The sequence below is a fragment of the Clarias gariepinus genome, chromosome 7 (assembly GCF_024256425.1).
Source record: "Clarias gariepinus isolate MV-2021 ecotype Netherlands chromosome 7, CGAR_prim_01v2, whole genome shotgun sequence".
Classification (NCBI taxonomy): Eukaryota; Metazoa; Chordata; class Actinopteri; order Siluriformes; family Clariidae; genus Clarias; species Clarias gariepinus.
Window position 1 is genome coordinate 24707751 of NC_071106.1, and position 20196 is coordinate 24727946.

At 41.4% G+C, this 20196-nt stretch overlaps 1 protein-coding gene across 1 annotated transcript in view; it reads left to right on the forward strand.

Annotated features, from left to right (window-relative positions):
• The window catches only part of reln (reelin), a 1039407-nt gene that overhangs the window by 942245 nt on the left and 76966 nt on the right, over positions 1 to 20196 (forward strand). Inside the window, exon 62 of the mRNA XM_053500241.1 lies at positions 1293 to 1468. Within this exon, the coding sequence (XP_053356216.1) occupies positions 1293 to 1468 (176 nt within the window). The remainder of the gene's footprint in view (positions 1 to 1292; positions 1469 to 20196) is intronic.

Below are 20196 nucleotides of genomic sequence, written 5' to 3' on the forward strand. Positions count from 1 at the left end.
ATGCTTTACAACCGGCAACACAAAAAGATGTTCCCATAGCATTTTTACGCAGCATTGAGTGTAGCCTTTAAAAGGAAACACCATCTAATTTGAAAAAAAAAAAATCATCTTACTGTAGTGGATCTTAGTATTAGGCAAATACAACATTCAGAAGAACAAGAAAAGAAGAATTTTACCAGAAAACACAATGTAATGTGCTGGACTTGTTTTGTCCCAGTTCTTAAGAATGAATAATCTATATAAGTTATTTCATATATTTTCAGCTTGGAAATCTCCAGTATTGTTTTGAAATATAGAGAAATATATTCAAACTTGTGTCCAACCTTTTAACCTATATATACAGAGAGGCCTAAAAATGTATACACAATTAAACAATTGTCATGTGTGTTTTTAAAACTTTATTATGCCAGCAATGCTAGTGTTATGTTTTCTCTAATGTCAGTAGTCACACAATCATTGATGGCATCATGTTACAAGAGAGAGGCATATATTTTTCATGTTGAAGTGTATACACAAATGTATTTAAGTATGTTTACATTTTTAATATAGTTTATATTATATGTTTTAGTTAGATGTGAAGAAATGCTGCAACGTAAGGTTGCTTTAAAAAAAACAATCTAAATTAAATACATTTTTGCTGTGACTACCCTTTGGCTTTAAACCAACATCAATTCTTACAATTGCATACTTGCCAAAGTCAGGAATTTTGTAGTTTAGGTATATAATTAACCAATTATACCAAGCACATGCTAATGATTAACTGTTTTAAATATATGTTGAAATACAGTTATTAGCTAAATCAGAAACACCTGTGTAGGAGGCTTAAATCTTGGCTTGGAACTCTAAGGTGAGGTAAATATGCTGCAAAGATGAGGTTGTTTTATACAGTTCCATGCCACAGGTCCTGCACCATTGCAGAAGATATAAGACAGTCATACTCCATTAGCTATGCAATGATTTCAAATCAGACTGTGGTATCAAGATGTGGTTCAAGCTATTTTGATCATGCAGCAGAACAGTTAACCTAAACATACAGGACATTATGAAGAACTATGTTTAGTTTAAAGAAGGGTCCTGGAAATTATGGTTTGGTTTTAAATCACAAGCAATGTGTGACCAAGGCCAACAAGGAGCTGGAATTGGTCTCTGAAAGCCAGCAGGGGGTTTATTACTAGACTTATTTCTGACACCAGTATTACAGGCTGCCACAAATTCCAGACCATAATGTTGTATTAAATAATCTCTCTTTCTCTCTCTCCCCCCCTACTCTCTCTCTCTCTTCAAACCCTCAGATGGTATATTTCATGAAGAAAGCTGGAGTTTCTATCCAAATGGTGTTCAAACATCTGGTTTTTGTGGCAATCCTTCTTTCCACCTCTACTGGCCAAACAAAAATCAAGATGAAACCTACAACATGTTGGCTACTAGAGAGCTCATTGTCCAGCCAGGATACATCTTGCAATTCAAGGTCAGCATTCATAATTAGGGCCCAAGCTATGACATCAGCACTATGATATCATAGTGATGACATAATTGCCACACTATGATAATGTTGATGTCTCGTAGTCCATATGTCATAATGTGCAAGGGCCCGCTTCTTTTTCTAAGGATTTTTGGGGCCCAAGCACTATGCCATCAGCACAATAACAACATGTCTATGATGTTTTAATCTTTTGGGGATTATTAGGGTCCAAGCACTATGTCTTCATAGTGTGTGAAGAGCCCTGACATCAGCCCTATGTCATCATAGTGTGTGAAGGGCCCTATTCTTTTCCTAAAGATTTTTTCCCACCATTTTGGGCTTTTTTGTAGTTTTAACATGCTTAAAAACTAATGAAAATTTTAGAGATTGTCAAGAACTAACCTGAGCAAGGTGCTATGGTTTGTTTACCTCTTTTATACTTCCTGGTTCGCGACTGCTTAACTTCCGGGTCCTAGTGCCGGTCGCGTTCCGAGTGTGCATGACAGAGATATGTTTTATACCACAAATGTGTCAGCTGTAACGATGCCTTAAACTTATGCTGAAAAATTAATAACTGTCTGGCATTATATTAAGTGTCATCACATTCAGTGACGTCACATTGAGTGACATCATAGTGTTATGCTTTTTATCCAGCATTTGGGGCTTTTTGCAAGTTAAACATAAAATTTCTCCTTTTCTAAATATTATATTTTGCTGCACATTTTGCACGTATACATGTCAAATTCGGGATATTTCTAGTTCTCATTGGGCTAAACAGTTTTTCCTACCCATGTCATGGGCAATTGGCTAATAACTTCAAGAGTAACATTATAGTGTGATTTTTATTTTTTTTCTCTCAATATCTCAAAAACTCAAAGAGTTTTTTGGAGGACTTGCCATGCTCAAAAAGCACACAGGATGTGGAATTCGTAGAAGGATGTCCGGAGCGTGGCATCTCCCCAGTCGTTCTGCACAGCGAGGGTCCAGAATTCAGCTCCGTACCGGCTCACGGACGATCCTCACTGCCGCAGATGGTAGAGTTTGGTGTCGGTCTCCACCTCGCCCGCTGGGTGTTCGAAAGTGAGTCTGAGTTGGCGGGTGAACTCATTATATGAGTGCGCGGTGTCTGTATTTGACCGGAGAACTGCCGTGGCCCACTCAGCTGCCTGCCCGGATAGCAACGAGACCAGAAGCGCGATGCGTAGCCGATCGGTGGAGTACCTGGTGGCATTGAACTCAAACACCAGATCAAGCGCTGTTAAAAACACATTACATTTCCCGTCTGTGCCATCCCACTTATTCGGAAGTGCCAGAAATACATCAGAAGGAAGGGGTTGGTGCGGCGCCATCCACAGCCGCCCGGAGATCCGCGTTCTCCTGCCGGAGCTCCACGACCTCGCGGCGCAAGGCCGCGACGTCTTGGAGGTTCCGGCGCAGATTAGCGATCTCCCCGGTTAGCGTGTTGATGAGCTTGGCGTGCTGATCTACCACATCGCAGAGGTGCGCGTAATCCGCTGGGTTCATCACGGCGGGCTCAGTCATTCTGTCAAGAACTAACCTGGAATGACCAGAAGACGTAGCTTTAGCGGTTAGCCCTTTGTTGCGTGAATTGTAAACCCAAAAGCGGAAGAACATGAGTAGGCAAACGCTATTTAGTCTAAGGACTCTCACGAATGGGGAGTAAGGGAAAGACACAATCTAACCCGCGTCCTATAAATACACACTCGATCAGGAAATTGAACCAAGAAGGTGAGTACTCACAGTTTGTTGGAGAATTCCGACGTGGCATCGGCGACTCAATGACTGAGCGAGGTGCTATGGTTTGTTTACCTCTTTTATACTTCCTGGTTCGCGACCGCTTAACTTCCGGGTCCTAGTGCCGGTCGCGTTCCGAGTGTGCATGACAGAGATATGTTTTATACCACAAATGTGTCAGCTGTAACGATGCCTTAAACTTATGCTGAAAAATTAATAACTGTCTGGCATTACAGTGGTTAATCAATCGGAATGTAGGTCCTACCGTCGCCGCGCTCGGCGGTACCGTTTGGCTTTGTGCGTTTGCTGGCTTTTACCGTTGAGTGGCGCTATATAACTACAGGCTGACGCCTCATGCCTTAGTTCATTCTCTGCTGGATTAATGAGACACAGAGTTTTAGAACTGCACGTAGTAGCGGATAAAATCAAGTAAAACATTGTAGTTAAACAAATTTATAATCACAGAACTAAAATGACGATACAAATGTAGAATTTAAATGAAATGAAATCTTATTAGGATCAAATTTAAACAAAATAAATATACACAGTGAGCCTTTAAATTTTATCACGTGTAATTAGAAAAGACGCGTGTAGGGTTTTGTGTCATCTTATATCTTGTGTTCTTTCAATTTATAGTAGATTTATTAACTAAAATAAATGACCATAAAAATTATAACATTGTCAGGACGTTCTACTGCGTCAGCTGATGTCGGTCATTCAGCCCCGCTTGTGTTTGTGCGTTATGATAAGAATGAAATGCAGTAGACTGTTATGATCTGTAAACGGGTTTGACCCATGTTGCACGGGCTGCACCATAAAGCACGGACACGAGGCGAGGTCTTACGGGAAAAGGGTAATTTATTTAGGCAAAATGGGGAAGGAAAGTGTTGAAGGAGGGAGAAAGGAAAGAATGGGATAAAGGTTGTGCATGTGCTGACGCAAGAACCTAACCACACTTTTCCTCTTCGGCAGCGGGGCTGCGAGGGCGGGCACGGTGCGGGAGTGAAGATGCCGCGGGAGCTCGCGCAGCTCTTTCTCGCGCTGTCCTCAGCGCGGAGATCAAAGGGCGGAATTCTAGTGTCCTTGTTTAAAGTCCCTCGGGCGCGTCACATCTCCCCACTGACATGCTTTTTTTATATTCTCCATTACATCACGTACTTCCCAGACCTCAGACAAACCTCCGCGCCTTGCTTTTATAATGCGGAGCAAGCCCGAGATCATATTAACGTTAATTATCGCCAGCCGGCACAAATAGGCGGCTCCGTCCCCTTTGCCGCCTATTCAGGGAGCCTACGGAGTGAGGGAGTAGTTAAAGTAGATTTGGGCGTACACCCATCACACGCGCACGCCGTGGCAGATCATCATAATTGTCCTAAACTTGTATTTCATAAGGTTTTCCGAGCGGTGGTACAGCGCAACGGGGGTCATTATTTACTATTAAACATTAAACGAATTTACAAAACTTAATGCGTGCAAATAAGCGCTGATTCTACGTAGGAAAGTAAAGAAGAAGATCCTGATGCTCAACATTCCGGAGACCAAACCCCATTTAAATTAAATTAACAAATATTGCATGTAAATAACAATAGCCCACGTTTAAAAAAGCATTTTTATTTAGATTATAAAACAATAATCCTGCATCTGTTTTAGGTGTTCCAGCTGCCACTGTTCTAGAATTCAAATTAAATCAAATCTTCATAGGATCAAATTTAAGCACAATAAATGTTAACACAGTGAGCCTTTTGATTTTATCACTTGTAATTAGAAAAAAAGCGTGTATGGATTTGTGTCATCTTATTTCTTGTGTTCTTTAAATTTATAGTAGATTTATTAACTGAAATAAATGACCATAAAATTAAAACAGTGTTAGGACGTTCTCCTGCGTCAGCAGATGTCGGTCTTTCAGCCCCGCTTGTGTTTTTGCGTTATTATAAGAATAAAATGCTGTAGACTGTTATGATTTGTAACGGGTTCGACCCATGTTACTCAAACAACTCAGTTCAGGTGTAAGTAAATGTCTGTGCTGTTTGGGGGAGGGACGTGCTAATGATTTGGTCGGCTCTGTGTGTGTGTGTGTGTGAGAGAGAGAGGGTGTTGCGGTCGTTTTCAGTGAAACAAAGGCTCAGCTGAAAAATGTTAGGCACATCAGTCACTTAACCCCCAATAAAAGGTATTTGAGTGTTATGATAGTTGTAGTATAACAGATGCGCACTGAATACTAAACCTAAACCAGGCACGGAGATTATTGAACCAAGATAGCCCCCATACCCGTTTAAAAAAAAAAATAATACCAAAGAATATTATTGTGTATAGACTGATTAAAAACAATGCAATTTATGCTATCATAAGGAAAATAACAAGTTCTTCCATTCCAATGATTAAAAAAGGTAACAATGTCAACTTTAGAATCTAGAATCCAGGAGATTAAAATTACACAAATTGAAATCACTGAAAGTCTCCAGAAGAGCCTCAGATTCAAGAGGTTTTTAAAGTGGGGAGAAGTGCATTTCAGTTCCTCTGAATGTATAGGTGAGAACAGCCGATTTACACCTAGGGAGGGTGAATAATTTGTATTTGAATGTTGTCTGGCATTGTAAAGCACTATAGTGACACTAAAAGAACAACCCAGGATTAATAGGAATTCTTATACTGCATAAACATTATTTAGCACAAAAAAATTCCTCGCGCTCGGGAAAACTATGCGTGCGGTTGAGCGCTGGTTAGACTATAGGAAATTAAATCGGAGGGTTTTTATTTAGACTATTAAAAAAATAACCTGCGTCTATTTTTAGGCGTGCCAGCTGCCACTTTTTAGTTAGAAGTTTTCAAGCTTATAATGCCCACATGACATGACGGAATAAGGCACGGCTGGTGATGATTGGGGTTTGTTGGGTTACAGTGGATTTTACTACGCGGTGTGAGTGTAATGGCCATCCGTCTGCTCGCGCTGACTCTGCTCTCCGCAGATGGCCAGACCGCCCCCCCCTCCCTCCTCTCGCTCCTTTGAAGTCCGTGGGGCGCGTTCCATTTGCCCTGCTTGCATGCCGCACTTCCGCGTTGTTGCACGCGCGCTGCATACACAGCGCGTAGTAAAATCCACTTTAACCCAACAAACCCCGAGTATTTTAAAGCGCGGGGTGCAAGCCCGGGCAACGATAGCAACGATAGCTCACCAGTCATGTGTAATTCTGCGGTCCCGCTGCTTCGCATGTCTGAAGGGAAGGCCGCCTAACTAGTGAGCGAGGAGCGATATTGATTTGGGCGCACGCCGTGACAGGCTGAAAAAACTGTGTCAGATTAATGTGCAAAAACTATATAATAAAACTATATAAGACTACATGGCCTTTATAAGACTCAACTTTTATTTAAGTGCACTCACAATAACGAAAACGTTGTGATTTTGTAAGTGTTGTGATTTTGTTAGTGTTGTAAGCTGCGCTGTTCTGTATTGTTTTTGGTGAACTTGAGCGCGTCAGAAAATGAACGCAAACGTTTTTTTAAATGGTCAGAGTCAGTCTGCTTGCTGTTTTCCCGGCGCGTTCATAATCATTAGTCTACTTCTGCCGGTGCGCTCTTAAAAACTTCATGCATGCGGCTGAGCGCTGATTAAAACTATGGAGTAAATTAAAGAGGAGAATCACGATGCCGAGTCGAAGTCCTGAGCCCAAACCTCATTTAAATTAAATCAACAAATATTATAAGTAAAAAAAACAATAGCCCACGTTTAGAAACCGTTTATAAATTCTTTTCGACATGAGTTGGCCCGGTGTTATGCGCAGAGCGCCGGGAGATTTCCTGAAGCTCCAAAATCACTGGGCATGTTTTCTAAATAGCCGCTATCTTTAATAACTGATGGAGGTTTTGAGCTGTATACACACGCGTTCCTGCCTATACAACTCTTAAAACTACACCTGTAACACAATAAACAGTAATATTTCAAACATTCTTCAGGCTGATATTTGGAGAAAGGAAAGAATAATGAATAAACCAGTTGTTGGGTCAAAATAACCCAACCAGGTGTTCACTTGTAAACTACATCTCATAAGAGCCAACATGAGCAACCCAACAATGTGTTTAAAGTACCTGAAATAATCAAGAACTTAAATAACAATAAACCGATACAGAGATACACTGTATAACGGTCACTGTTGTATTTACGGCAACGAGCGAAAATGTCACTTTGCGCCACCTGGCGGCCATTTTACGAATGACTTTGAAATGCAACTGATTTATTTTGGCCGCTGACGTTTTTACGCGGCGGTGAGCGCGACGGTAATAACCATTCCAATTGATCAACTACTGTATATTAAGTGTCATCACATTCAGTGACGTCAAATTAAGTGACATCATAGTGTTATGCTTTTTATCCAGCATTTGGGGCTTTTTGCAAGTTAAACATAAAATTTCTCCTTTTCTAAATATTATATTTTGCTACACATTTTGCACGTATACAAATTCGGTACATTTCTAGTTCTCATTGGGCTAAACAGTTTTTCCTACCCATGTCATGGGCAATTGGCTAATAACTTCAAGAGTAACATTATAGTGTGATTTTTTTTTTTTTTCTCAATATCTCAAAAACTCAAAGAGTTTTTTGGAGGACTTGCCATGCTCAAAAAGCACACAGGATGTGTGGTACACCTAAAATTGCAACAATATTTAGGGCCTGTAAGCATATTTTAGCAAAATATATTTGCGTATGCAGCAATGTAACAATATGATAATACTAATCTGTTTGCATACCAACAGTTGCACTCTTGTTAGTTTGTGTACTAACAGACACGTTAATTTTGGTCTGAATGGCAACACTTACATGACAAACAGGCCTAAGTGCAGAAGGAGCTATAGTGCCAGACTCTAAAGGCATGAGGAGAAGGGCTGTTTACGTCCAGACGAAGACTCTTGGAAGGACCAGGATTGGAGTCATCCTTCCTGAAATACGTATGCCCTCTCTCCTGTAGAAATTGCATTGATGAAACAGACGGCTAACACTCAGCCTGGATGGGGCCCACAGAAACCCGGTCAATGGCAGGTTCAATAGGGTTAAAATCTGTACTGTCCATGCTATCCAAGCTGTCCAGAGGGAGTACAATTAGCTATAAGATTGAAATAAAATACAACAAAGTAGAACAAAGACAAGAAACTGAAATGTCAGTGTAAAAAAATGCTTACGCATGGTCTGTCTCTTATGAACCTTAGAATAGACCAGGAAAAATCAGGAATGTATAGAAAAAAAAGCACTGCTTTTTTATAAACTAAACCAATTAGGTGTAAAGATAATGAAAAGGAATCAGCAAGAAAAAGTAATTATAATGGAAAAAAAAAATCATTTGGTACAAATGACGTAGGGAGTCAAATGACGAGGTTTATGACATAACATATTTTGATAGAAAAATGTAAATATAATGGGAGAATTTCTTGGGAAAAGTTTGCCTATAATGGTTTAATAATTTGTTAACATTACCATTGAGACCAACATCAGCTATGACATCAGCCTCTTCCATTCACATTTTCTTCAGGAAATGTACCTCTGGTGGTGCTTGCGAAGCGAATTAGTGGTGCTTGCGAAGCAAAGCACTACTATTGTTATCTCCCAGGCTTATTTTTCTTTTGCTTCTACCCTATGAAAGTTTGGCGTGTAACTGGTCCCGCACCTTTCGTCCTAGACCCATGAATGAGGTGTCAAATGGTGTGGCTTATTCGGGAATGGGGTGCTATGACTTTTATAAAGGATGGGCGGTTAATTGATCCCGCCCAAAAAGTCCTAAAAAGACTTAACATCGAGACCAAATTTGATGGATTGTTTGGTAGGGATTCAAATACACCGTAATTTAAAATACTGTACATACTGTAGCCCGCACTTGTATTCCGTAACTACAACGACTGGTATAGATAAATTACAGATGTTACCGTGTCTTTAAGTATAATTAAGGATGTCGTGAAAAATATTGCAAGTAGTTTTATTAATTAATTAATTAAAAATAGCATAAGCATCATGGGTTGTGTATTGAGTGATTTAAATCTGTTTTATTAATTGTAATGTCTTTTTTACCACATCATCTATTTATGAAACTATGTTGACGTAAGTTATGTTATATATTAAATATAGTAAACGGCTGCTTGGAAACTGCAGTTAACTGAAGCAGTCAATGCTCCATTTGGCGGAATTATACAGCATTGCAACCATCTTTTTAGAAAGCGCATGGGGGATCACATTCCGTGCACGGATCGATTATGGTCCTGTCACGGTCCTGTCATGGACCTGTCATGCTCCAAGCGGCTGTTTGACGTGGCTCCCACTGTATGAGACGCACGCACAAACACATACTGTATACACATGTAAACATAATATATTCAATAAATTTGTGAATTACACTCAAAGTAATTATGAAGTCTGATTTGATTGGTACCATTAAACATTGTTTTAGATGCTGTCTTACCCACTCTCATTGATCACGGTGTGTTGACGGTGAGGTGATTGGTTGCTTTATCATACCATACCATACCACTTTATTTCTAAAGCACTTTAAAACAGCAACAAAGCTGACCAAAGTGCTGTACAAAAGTCAACAATCAGGCCATAAACAGCAGGGTGTTTTATTATAAAACTTTAAATTTAATAAATAAAAAATTAAAATAAAAAATTAAAATAATCGTAACAAGAAAAAGAAACAACTAAGAACATAGCGAATAATCTACTACTACTTATAATAATCATAATAAAAATAATAATAATCATAAGAGATAAAACACAAAAAATCTCAAAATGCTTCACACTGGGGTGAAGACCAGAGAGTAAAAATGATTTTTTAACTGTGATTTAAAAACAGCCACTGATGGAGCTTGTCAAATGAGTAGGGGTAACTCATTCCATAATTGAGGAGCAGCTACTGAAAAGTCACGATCACCTCAAAGTTTGCAACGGGTTTTTGGAATTTGAAGTAGCAGCTTGTCAGTAGACCTAAGAGAGCGAGATTGAACATATGGGTGCAACAATTCCACCAGATAGGCTGGAGCAAGACCATTTAAACACTTAAATACAAATAAAAGAATTTTAAAACGGATCTGAAAATGCACTAGAAGCCAGTGAAGGGAAGCCAAGATTGGGGTAATATGCTCTTGTCTGCCTATACCAGTTAAAAAACGAGCTGTGGCATTTTGTACCAACTGTAAGCGAGCCATAGTGGTGTGGCTGATTCCAAAGAACAAAGCATTGCAATAGTCAAGACGAGAGGCTATAAAAGCATGAACAACCGATTCCAAGTCCCGCCTTGACAATATAGGCTTAATCTTTGCTACTCGCCTCAAATGGAAAAAACAGGATTTTACCACAGCATTTACTTGACTAACCATTTTTAGAATAGGATCCATTTTAATACCCAAATTTGTAATCAAGGCTTTCTCAGATGGGAAAATCTCAGAAGAAGCTTGAACATGCACCATTGTGCTTTAATGGGAGGTAAACTTGACAGTCATCTGCATAAAAATGAAAGGAGATGTTATATTTCCGGAAAATAGCTCCGAGTGGGAGCAAATACAGGGAAAATAAAAGTGGACCAAGAATGGAGCCCTGTGGTACCCCCCAAGGAAGGGCAGCAGAGTTGGAAGTGAAACCATCTATATTAACACAAAAGGTTCTATCAGAGAGGTAGGACCTAAACCACTGCAAGGCTGAGCCTGTAATGCCCACCCACTATTCCAACCTGGATAAAAGAATCTCATGATCTATGGTGTCAAAAGCTGCTGTTAAATCTAGAAGCACAAGTAGTACAGAATCTCCGGAGTCGGTTGCTAAAAAAATGTCATTAAAAACTCTTAAAAGAGCAGACTCAGGAAGCCGTCATGTCTGTGTTTCCTTCTGGCTCTCCCTTTTTAGTTATGCTGTCATAGTTAGTCTTGCCGGAGTCCCTGCTTGCACTCTGCACTAAATATACATTCACCTTATACATTGTTCGACTTCAACCATACATAACTGCCATCTTTCCATCTCTTTTGCTTTCTCCTTTCTCCCTTGCTCCTTTTTCCTCTACCTATTTCTCTGTCGAGCTACACATGTCGCTCCTGAACTGCCAGTGATCCAGACCTCTACTGCCCTCTGGACCTGTCTAACTCGTCCTGAAGCAAAATTTTTGCTCTTTAGTTAAGTGTGCCCAGGTGCACTTATTACTCTTCTTCCCCAGAAATCCATTTATTATTCTTTAGCCTAAAAAGTTGGACTGTTTGGATAAAAAAGGTGCCAACCCAGGCGATTTTAAAGGTCTACCACTCACCAATAGTTTTTTATAGAAACATTTTTTATACTTTACATGGGGCACAATACTTTGGACTTTTACTGATTAAATCCATGTCTTGTTATCTTTTACGGTTATTTCACAGGAGCAGTTTAAGTGTTATGAAAAATTAGATTTTTCATGAAATTTTTATGCCACTGTCAACTCCCATACAAACACAATGTGAAGAATAATTATAAAAAAGGTATTTCTCCTTCTTTGCTGCCTACAGCTTTCGCTCTACATAAATAATTTATACATCACAACGTTGCTATCATTTTCTTCTTTCATTGCGTGTCTTCCTGATTGAGATCAGATTTACAGTTTTTTCACAAATGCCATCGGAGCGCAGCCACCTTCCTCTCTTTTCTCCATAGACGGCCATTCTAAAACTGCTCTAAATTTTCGGCTAAAATTTAAAATCAGAGGGTGTCTTTACACTGTTACCACATCAGTATAATACACTCTACAGGCACGAGAATTTAATATGTTGTAGTCTTGAAGTTCTTGCCTGTTATGGAAAGGACCGACACAACAAACAGAATAAAGGGGAAAAACCCGAACGGGCACTTTTATTAATAATGATAAATAGCAGAACGGACAGAGGATCAAAAGAGGTTGGTGGGGTAGAAAGGATGAGGATATTGGAGGAACACGGAGACGAGGAAACACAGAGACGAAGAGACACGGAGACGAAGTAGCACGGGGACAAAGTAGCACGGGGACAAAGTAGCACAGAGTTGAGCTTTTTAGCTTGATGCATAGGCAGCATGGAGTCCTCATCCGTATTGGAGTTCAGACAATAAGTGAAGGGAAGTGACGTGTATATATGTGTGTAGGTGATGAGGTGCAGGTGTGTGTGATCAGTATTCAGGAGATTGGGAGTGTTGATTTGTGGCGGAGCCTGGCGTGCCCGTGACAGAACCTCCCCCCTCTACGGACCACTCCTGAGGGCCGCAAAAAATGTCTCTGGGGTGGACGACCTCTACCCCTGGGAGCAGGCATTTGTGGGTGTTGTTAATGGAATTCCCTGAGGAGATTTGAGTCGAGGATGTCTGCCTTAGGGACCCAAATCCTCTCCTCAGGGCCGTACCCCTCCCAGTCTACAAGATGTTCAAGTCGACCACCTCTTTTTCTGCACTACTTGGAACAGCAAAGAGTAAGATTGGTCACTAAAATAACAAGTTAACTTGGTTGAGCATGCAGTCTAAATCCCCTCTCCTCCATATGCGACAAGCTTCACGTTATCTGGCTTGACATTGGCGGTTGTTTAAAAAAGCAATTTCTGCCTGACTTTCATCATTCAACACTTTTTTGTTTTGCTAATAAAAAAAAACTTAATGACATAAGACATATTACTTGTTTGTTTAATAAATGTAGTATGTCTGTTCGATAATTTTCTTAATTTAATGTATAATATTAAATTATAGCTTTTTTAAGGCCAGGCAAAGAAGTGTCTCGTTACTATGAACATATACAGTGGCTTGCAAAAGTATTCGTCCCCCTTGAACTTTTCCACATTTTGTCACATTACAGCCACAAACATGAATTAATTTTATTGAAATTCCACGTGAAAGACCAATACAAAGTGGTGTACACGTGAAAAGTGGAACGAAAATCATACATGATTCCAAACATTTTTTACAAATAAATAACTCAAAAGTGGGGTGTGCCTAATTATTCAGCCCCCTGAGCCAATACTTTGTAGAACCACCTTTTGCTGCAATTACAGCTGCCAGTCTTTTAACACTAGAACTACCAGGGAGGGGCCATTTGGCCCTATTCCCCTAGCTCTACCAAAGAGGGGCCATTTGGCCCGGTTGTTTTTACCTAATATCCTTAATCACGTGTAAACAGTTGCCTTTGTTCCTTAAATGTGGCAATTACTTACAGAGCAACGTACAAGGTGCTATTGTCTTTACAATCAGGGATCACAGTCATCTAGGAGCAATTTGTAAGGGGCCATACCATGGGTACAATTGGTGTAGAAAAAATTTATTCAAAGATTCCAAAGTTCAAAGCGTTTAATTTTCCTAAACAAAAAACATACAACATAAATTCAAATTCTATTTGTCACATTCACATACATACACGGTACGGCATGAAGTGAAATGTATTGCACGACTGCCCAACAAATTGACACAATAAGAAAACACAATAAAATAGAATAAAAAGAAAAGCATAGAAGAGGCATACTGAAGACAAATGGTATGTAAATTCCACTCATTTATCTCCACGTAGCCTTCTCCCAGCATAAAAACTACTACCACTAATAGAAAAATATATATTTACATAAGTGTGCAACATCTGGTGTTTGTGTATGTGTGTGTGTGTGTGTGTGTGTGTGTGTGTGTGTGAGTGACCAGTATTTTAGCAGTTCATTGGTGTGATCTGTTGGCACATATCTGGCACTGCCACTCAGTTTCCTTTTTGCATTTTCCACATGTGTACTTGTAGCAGGCTACACAGCGTAAGCTTGCATTATTTTTCTTGCACTGGAAGGTCACCTGACACTTGGCCCTTTTCCCTGGGTGTGGTGTGGCAGGTTGTTGCCAAAGCAGCTGCTCCTTGTCCACCATCCTTGCTTGCATAAACTGCTTAGCAAGCTCAGTTGCAAGCTGCGCCAGGAAATCCACCCTTCTCTCCTTCACTCCAGTGCATGCCTGAAACAGCACATGAGCATTCATTGCTGCCATGTCAATCAAGTTGTAAAACACAGCGACTGGCCGTCTCTCCTCAGAGGGACGACTGAGGTCCTTGCCAAGATAAGGGATGTATTTTGCACATGTATTTTGACTTCAAGTCACATGCAACCCAAAACTTGATTCCAAACTTGTCAGGTTTTGTGGCAATGTACTGCTGGAAAGGACAGCGAGACTTGGTTGGAAAAAGTTGCTCGTCGACAGTGATGTGCTGGCCCGGGTTGTAAGACTTGATGTAGTTAGCAACAAACATCTGCCAAACGTTTAAGATTGCTGCGAACTTGTCCGTTGCTACCCTTTGAGTGCGTGTGTCCTTGTCATCGAAGCGTAGGTGTCTCATGATGTCCTGGAAGCGGTTTCGGGCCATCGTGCTCTTGACGTGCAAGATTCCCAATGTTGCCAACCATGCATCAGCCAGCGACGGAATTCAGATCACCCCCCTCCAGAGAAGGATGGAGATGAACGCCATCAGTTCATAGACAGACATGTCCCAATCTGCTTCCATCCTGCGGCCATACTCAACTGTACATTTTCTTATAGTGTGAAGGATGTCCCAACTCACCAAAAACAAGAAGCTCTGCAAGCGATTTTCGATGGTTCTTCTGACTTCTCCTGTTGGCTCTCCATCACATGTATATGTTTCTAGTTGGCCGTTAGGGAGCGACCTCCCTACTTCTTCCTCAACCCACACTGTGCCATCTTTTGCCGTCTCATAGCTGGAATTCTTCTGTGTGGTCTGTGTCTCCAGCCGAATTTTCTTCTTAAGAGGAGTTCTACTTTCTAACCCTGGAACACATCTCATCACCTAAAGACATGTCAGAGTCCAAACTCTCTTGCAAGTGAATGGATACTTCCCCACCGTCCGAGTCACAAGAGTCCATGTTTTGCAGCAGAGCCAAAGCCTCAGCAGCAGTGTAATGTCTTGGCATCTTTGCAGCTTGTTCGTACCATTAAGTTCTTGAAGATTGTAAATGCATGTAGTAAACTATCCCTTTTATTCCCAAGTTTAGCTTGTCATCAGTAAACAGCCCTGCCCACAGTCATCCAAACCACAGCCATATGTGAGGTACTTTAGAGTACATTTCTTGGGGGGAAGGGGAGTGACACATTACAATGGGCCACCCATTGTTTTGCAGCAGAGCCAAAGCCTCAGCAGCAGTGTAATGTCTTGGCATCTTTGCAGCTTGTTCGTACCGATAAGTTCTTGAAGATTGTGAATGCATGTAGTAAACTATCCCTTTTATTCCCAAGTTTAGCTTGTCATCAGTAAACAGCCCTGCCCACAGTCATGCAAACCACAGCCATGTGTGAGGTACTTTAGAGTACACTTCTTGGGGGGAAGGGGAGTGACACATTACAATGGGCCCCCCTTTTTTTTACAGCAGAGCCAAAGCCTCAGCAGCAGTGTAATGTCTTGGCATCTTTGCAGCTTGTTCGTACCGATAAGTTCTTGAAGATTGTGAATGCATGTAGTAAACTATCCCTTTTATTCCCAAGTTTAGCTTGTCATCAGTAAACAGCCCTACCCACAGTCATCCAAACCACAGCCATGTGTGAGGTACTTTAGAGTACACTTCTTGGGGGGAAGGAGAGTGACACATTACATGTCCAAACATCTCAAGGGCCCCAAAATCACCTCGGGCCCCATAGGGTTAACCACATAAGGCATATTTTAGGTTTCAGACATTTAAACACACATATGTACTGGTAAAACAACACATGTTGAGCTTGTAAAATACACAAAGATGTCTATGGAAGCAACAATAACAACCCATTCAAATCTAATTTGCTCATGTGTTTTATTCATAACAGATACACATAGTGTAAGTAACTATAAAGTTCACTCTATTCTTCACACATATTTAAGATAAAATAGAATGAAATGATGGATGAAGTGTGTAAGCATATAGTGTTTCACCTTTCATGTTTGTTAATTCAATACTGCTGAATACACCTAATTTTCCTGAAAAATAAAAACTTTGTTTTTTATTCATATTATGTTTATTTGTAATGTGTATCTATTCGAATAAAAAAGATAAATTGACACAGATTTTTATCTTTGCTCATTCTGCTCTTTGCTTTATTTTATACTTTGTTACCTGAAAGGCTTTCTTTTTATAAAAAAAATATGTTTGTGTGTACGTCTCAGACAACTTGCAAAATAGTAAAAATCAATGAGAAAGAATCATGATGTAATCCTGATATTTACATATGTCTTTGACCTTAATTACGTACATTTAAATTATTGTATATGGTATGTGGTTTATTTTGATAGGTTAACTGTTTTTGCGGCGTTTAGTGCTCCTCAGCGTGTTCAGAGAGAGAGAGATCACATCACACATACGCTTCTTCCACTCATATCTTTAGGTGGATTTTTCCCTGGTTTTTGTTCTCCTCTTCGATTTAAATATGGTTTCCCAGCATCCTTCAAAGCTTTTCTTACTCTGCCCTTCCATTTGTGGGGGGAAGGGGAGTGACACATTCCAATCGGCCACTCATTTACAAATGAATGGGAGTCAATTTTGTGTGATTAAGTTGTTAGTTTAAAACCAAGGGGCCATTTGGCCTACCTCTGGTAGGGCTGGAGGGGTCAGAAAAACCTGGTAGTTCTAGTGTTAAGGTATGTCTCTACCAGCTTTGCACATCTAGAGACTGAAATCCTTGTCCATTCTTCTTTGCAAAACAGCTCCAGCTCAGTCAGATTAGATGGACAGCGTTTGTGAACAGCAGTTTTCAGATCTTGCCACAGATTCTCAATTGGATTTAGGTCTGGACTTTGACTGGGCCATTCTTACACTTGGATACGTTTTGTTTTAAACCATTCCATTGTTGCCCTGGCTTTATGTTTAGGGTCGTTGTCCTGCTGAAAGGTGAACCTCCGCCCCAGTCTCAAGTCTTTTGCAGACTCCAAGAGGTTTTCTTCCAAGATTGCTCTGTATTTGGCTCCATTCATCTTCCCATTAACTCTGAGCAGCTTCCCTGTCCCTGCTGAAGAGAAGCACCCCCAAAGCATGATGCTGCCACCACCATATTTGACAGTAGGGATGGTGTGTTCAAATGTGATGTGCATTTTTTTCCCCCGCCACACATAGCATTTTGCATTTTGGCCAAAAAGTTCCATTTTGGACTCTTCTGACCAGAGCACCTTCTTCCACATGTTTGCTGTGTCCCCCACATGGCTTGTGGCACACTGCAAACGGGACTTCTTATGGTTTTCTTCTTGCCACTCTTCCATAAAGGCCAACTTTGTGCAGTGCATGACTAATAGTTGTCCTATGGACAGATTCCCCCACCTGAGCTGTAGATCTCTGCAGCTCGTCCCGAGTCACCATGTGCCTCTTGGCTGCATTTCTGATCAGCGCTCTCCTTGTTCGGCTTGTGAGTTTAGGTGGATAGCCTTGTCTTGGTAGGTTTACACTTGTGCCATACTCCTTCCGTTTCTGAATGATCGCTTGAACAGTGCTCCGTGGGATGTTCAAGGCTTTGGAAATCTTTTTGTAGCCTAAGCCTGCTTTAATTTTATCAATAACTTTATCCCTGACCTGCCTGGTGTGTTATTTGGACTTTATGGTGTTGTTGCTCCCAATATTCTCTTAGACAACCACTGAAGTCTTTACAGAGCAGCTGTATTTGTACTGACATTAGATTACACACAGGTGCACTCTATTTAGTCATTAGCACTCATCAGGCAATGTCTATGGGCAACTGATTGCACTCAGACCAAAGGGGGTTTCACGAACAGGGTGTTGTGGCAGGTGTTGAACGCCGTGGGCGGAAGGAGCAGGCATAGAGGCAGAGGGTTTGTGTAATTAAAAAGAGTCTTTTAATGATGGTTAAACACTAAGTATAAATAAAGACACAAACAAAGAAACAAACAAACAATACTTAACTCTGTGCTAACAGGGGCTCTCTGGCAAGACAGAGACTGGAGGACAAACACACATCCTGTGGCGAGACACAGGCAGAGGGGACACAGAACACGCCCTGTGGCGAGACACAGGCAGAGGGAGACACAGAACACGCCCTGTGGCGAGACACAGGCAGAGGGAGACACAGAACACGCCCTGTGGCGAGACACAGGCAGAGGGAGACACAGAACACGCCCTGTGGCGAGACACAGGCAGAGGGAGACACAGAACACGCCCTGTGGCGAGACACAGGCAGAGGGAGACACAGAACACGCCCTGTGGCGAGACACAGGCAGAGGGAGACACAGAACACGCCCTGTGGCGAGACACAGGCAGAGGGAGACACAGAACACGCCCTGTGGCGAGACACAGGCAGAGGGAGACACATGACACGCCCTGTGGCGAGACACAGGCAGAGGGAGACACATGACACGCCCTGTGGCGAGACACAGGCAGAGGGAGACACATGACACGCCCTGTGGCGAGACACAGGCAGAGGGAGACACATGACACGCCCTGTGGCGAGACACAGGCAGAGGGAGACACATGACACGCCCTATGGCGAGACACAGGCAGAGGGAGACACATGACACGCCCTGTGGCGAGACACAGGCAGGAGGAGGACAAACACATAACAGGACACACAGACTATGCATGGAGCTGAGACTGGACACTAGAGAGAGGGGAGACACTAGAGAGAAGAGAGACACTAGAGGGAAGAGAGACACGTAGAGACTAGAGGGAGACACGTAGAGACTAGAGACGAGAGACCAAGAGAGAGACGGGACGAGGGCTAAAGACATGGCAATCAGCTAGGCATGACTTTTAGCTAAACATGGTTAAGCTTAACCATGGCAGTTAGTTACACATACACCTAGCTAAGCATGTCTTTAGCCCCAACATGCACTAAGCTACACTTACCTAATAGCTTAACACACACTAGGGAATGGGGGCACAGAAACACAGACAAGAGATAACCAGTGGCTAGGCTAGGGGACCTTCAAAGACTAGGCTATGGGACCTTCAAAGACTAGGCTAGGCTGAGGACACATCAAAGGCTAGGCTGAGGACACATCAAAGGCTAGGCTGAGGACACATCAAAGGCTAGGCTGAGGACACATCAAAGGCTAGGCTGAGGACACATCAAAGGCTAGGCGCACTGGGCAACTAGGGAGGTAAGAAACACAGGACAGCTAGAGACACAGAGGGGCTATGGCTAGAAGCATGCTAGTTACTGTAACTCAACACAGATTTTAGCTAAACACGCTCCTAGCCAAACACACACCTAACTACTTACCTGACTCTAGCTAAACACACAAGAACACAGGAGGACAGGACTGAATCAGCTCCACTAACACAGACTCACAGAACATAGACAGAAACATTGCCAATAACAGAGCCCAAGTCAACACAACCAAAATAAACTAAACAAAGAACAAAAACAAACTAAAACAAAATGCCCACACAAGTGACAGTGGTGATACCAAAAATGCTCGACCCAGTTTCCCAGTCTAAACAGCTATTTATAGAGATGGATTGATGGCTACCTCGGTTCAGGTGTGCACTCGCATCACCTGACCGAGGTGCCTGCTGGGAAACTGAGTCAACCAACAAAAAACTACAAAATGAAAAACAGTGACCTCACTTTAAAGTTATTTATTTGTAAAAAATGTTTGGAATCATGTATGATTTTCGTCCCACTTCTCAAGTGTACACCACACCAAGTCAGAACAGAAGGAGAGTGCCTGAAATAAGTTTTAAGCTGAATTAAAAGAAGAAGAGTTGCTTGTTGTGTTCGCTGCACCCTGATACACTTACTAGTCACCGAATCAGGAGACACACACACACTACACACTAGAGCTATGTTAATTCTAAGCAATGAGAGCTCTTGGTTAGGTACTGTGTCCTGAACATCAAAAAAGGCATTTATTAACATGTCAGTAGGCAATAGAAAAAACATTTGCATTTTCAGATGAAACTCATGATCAATGGTGTTGGGGTACTTATGTAGTGATAATTAGTTTCTGCCAAATCATTAAAACTAGGTGTTACTCTGAATATAAACAAACAAAATATAGCTTTTTTTCTCAGAGGAAAAC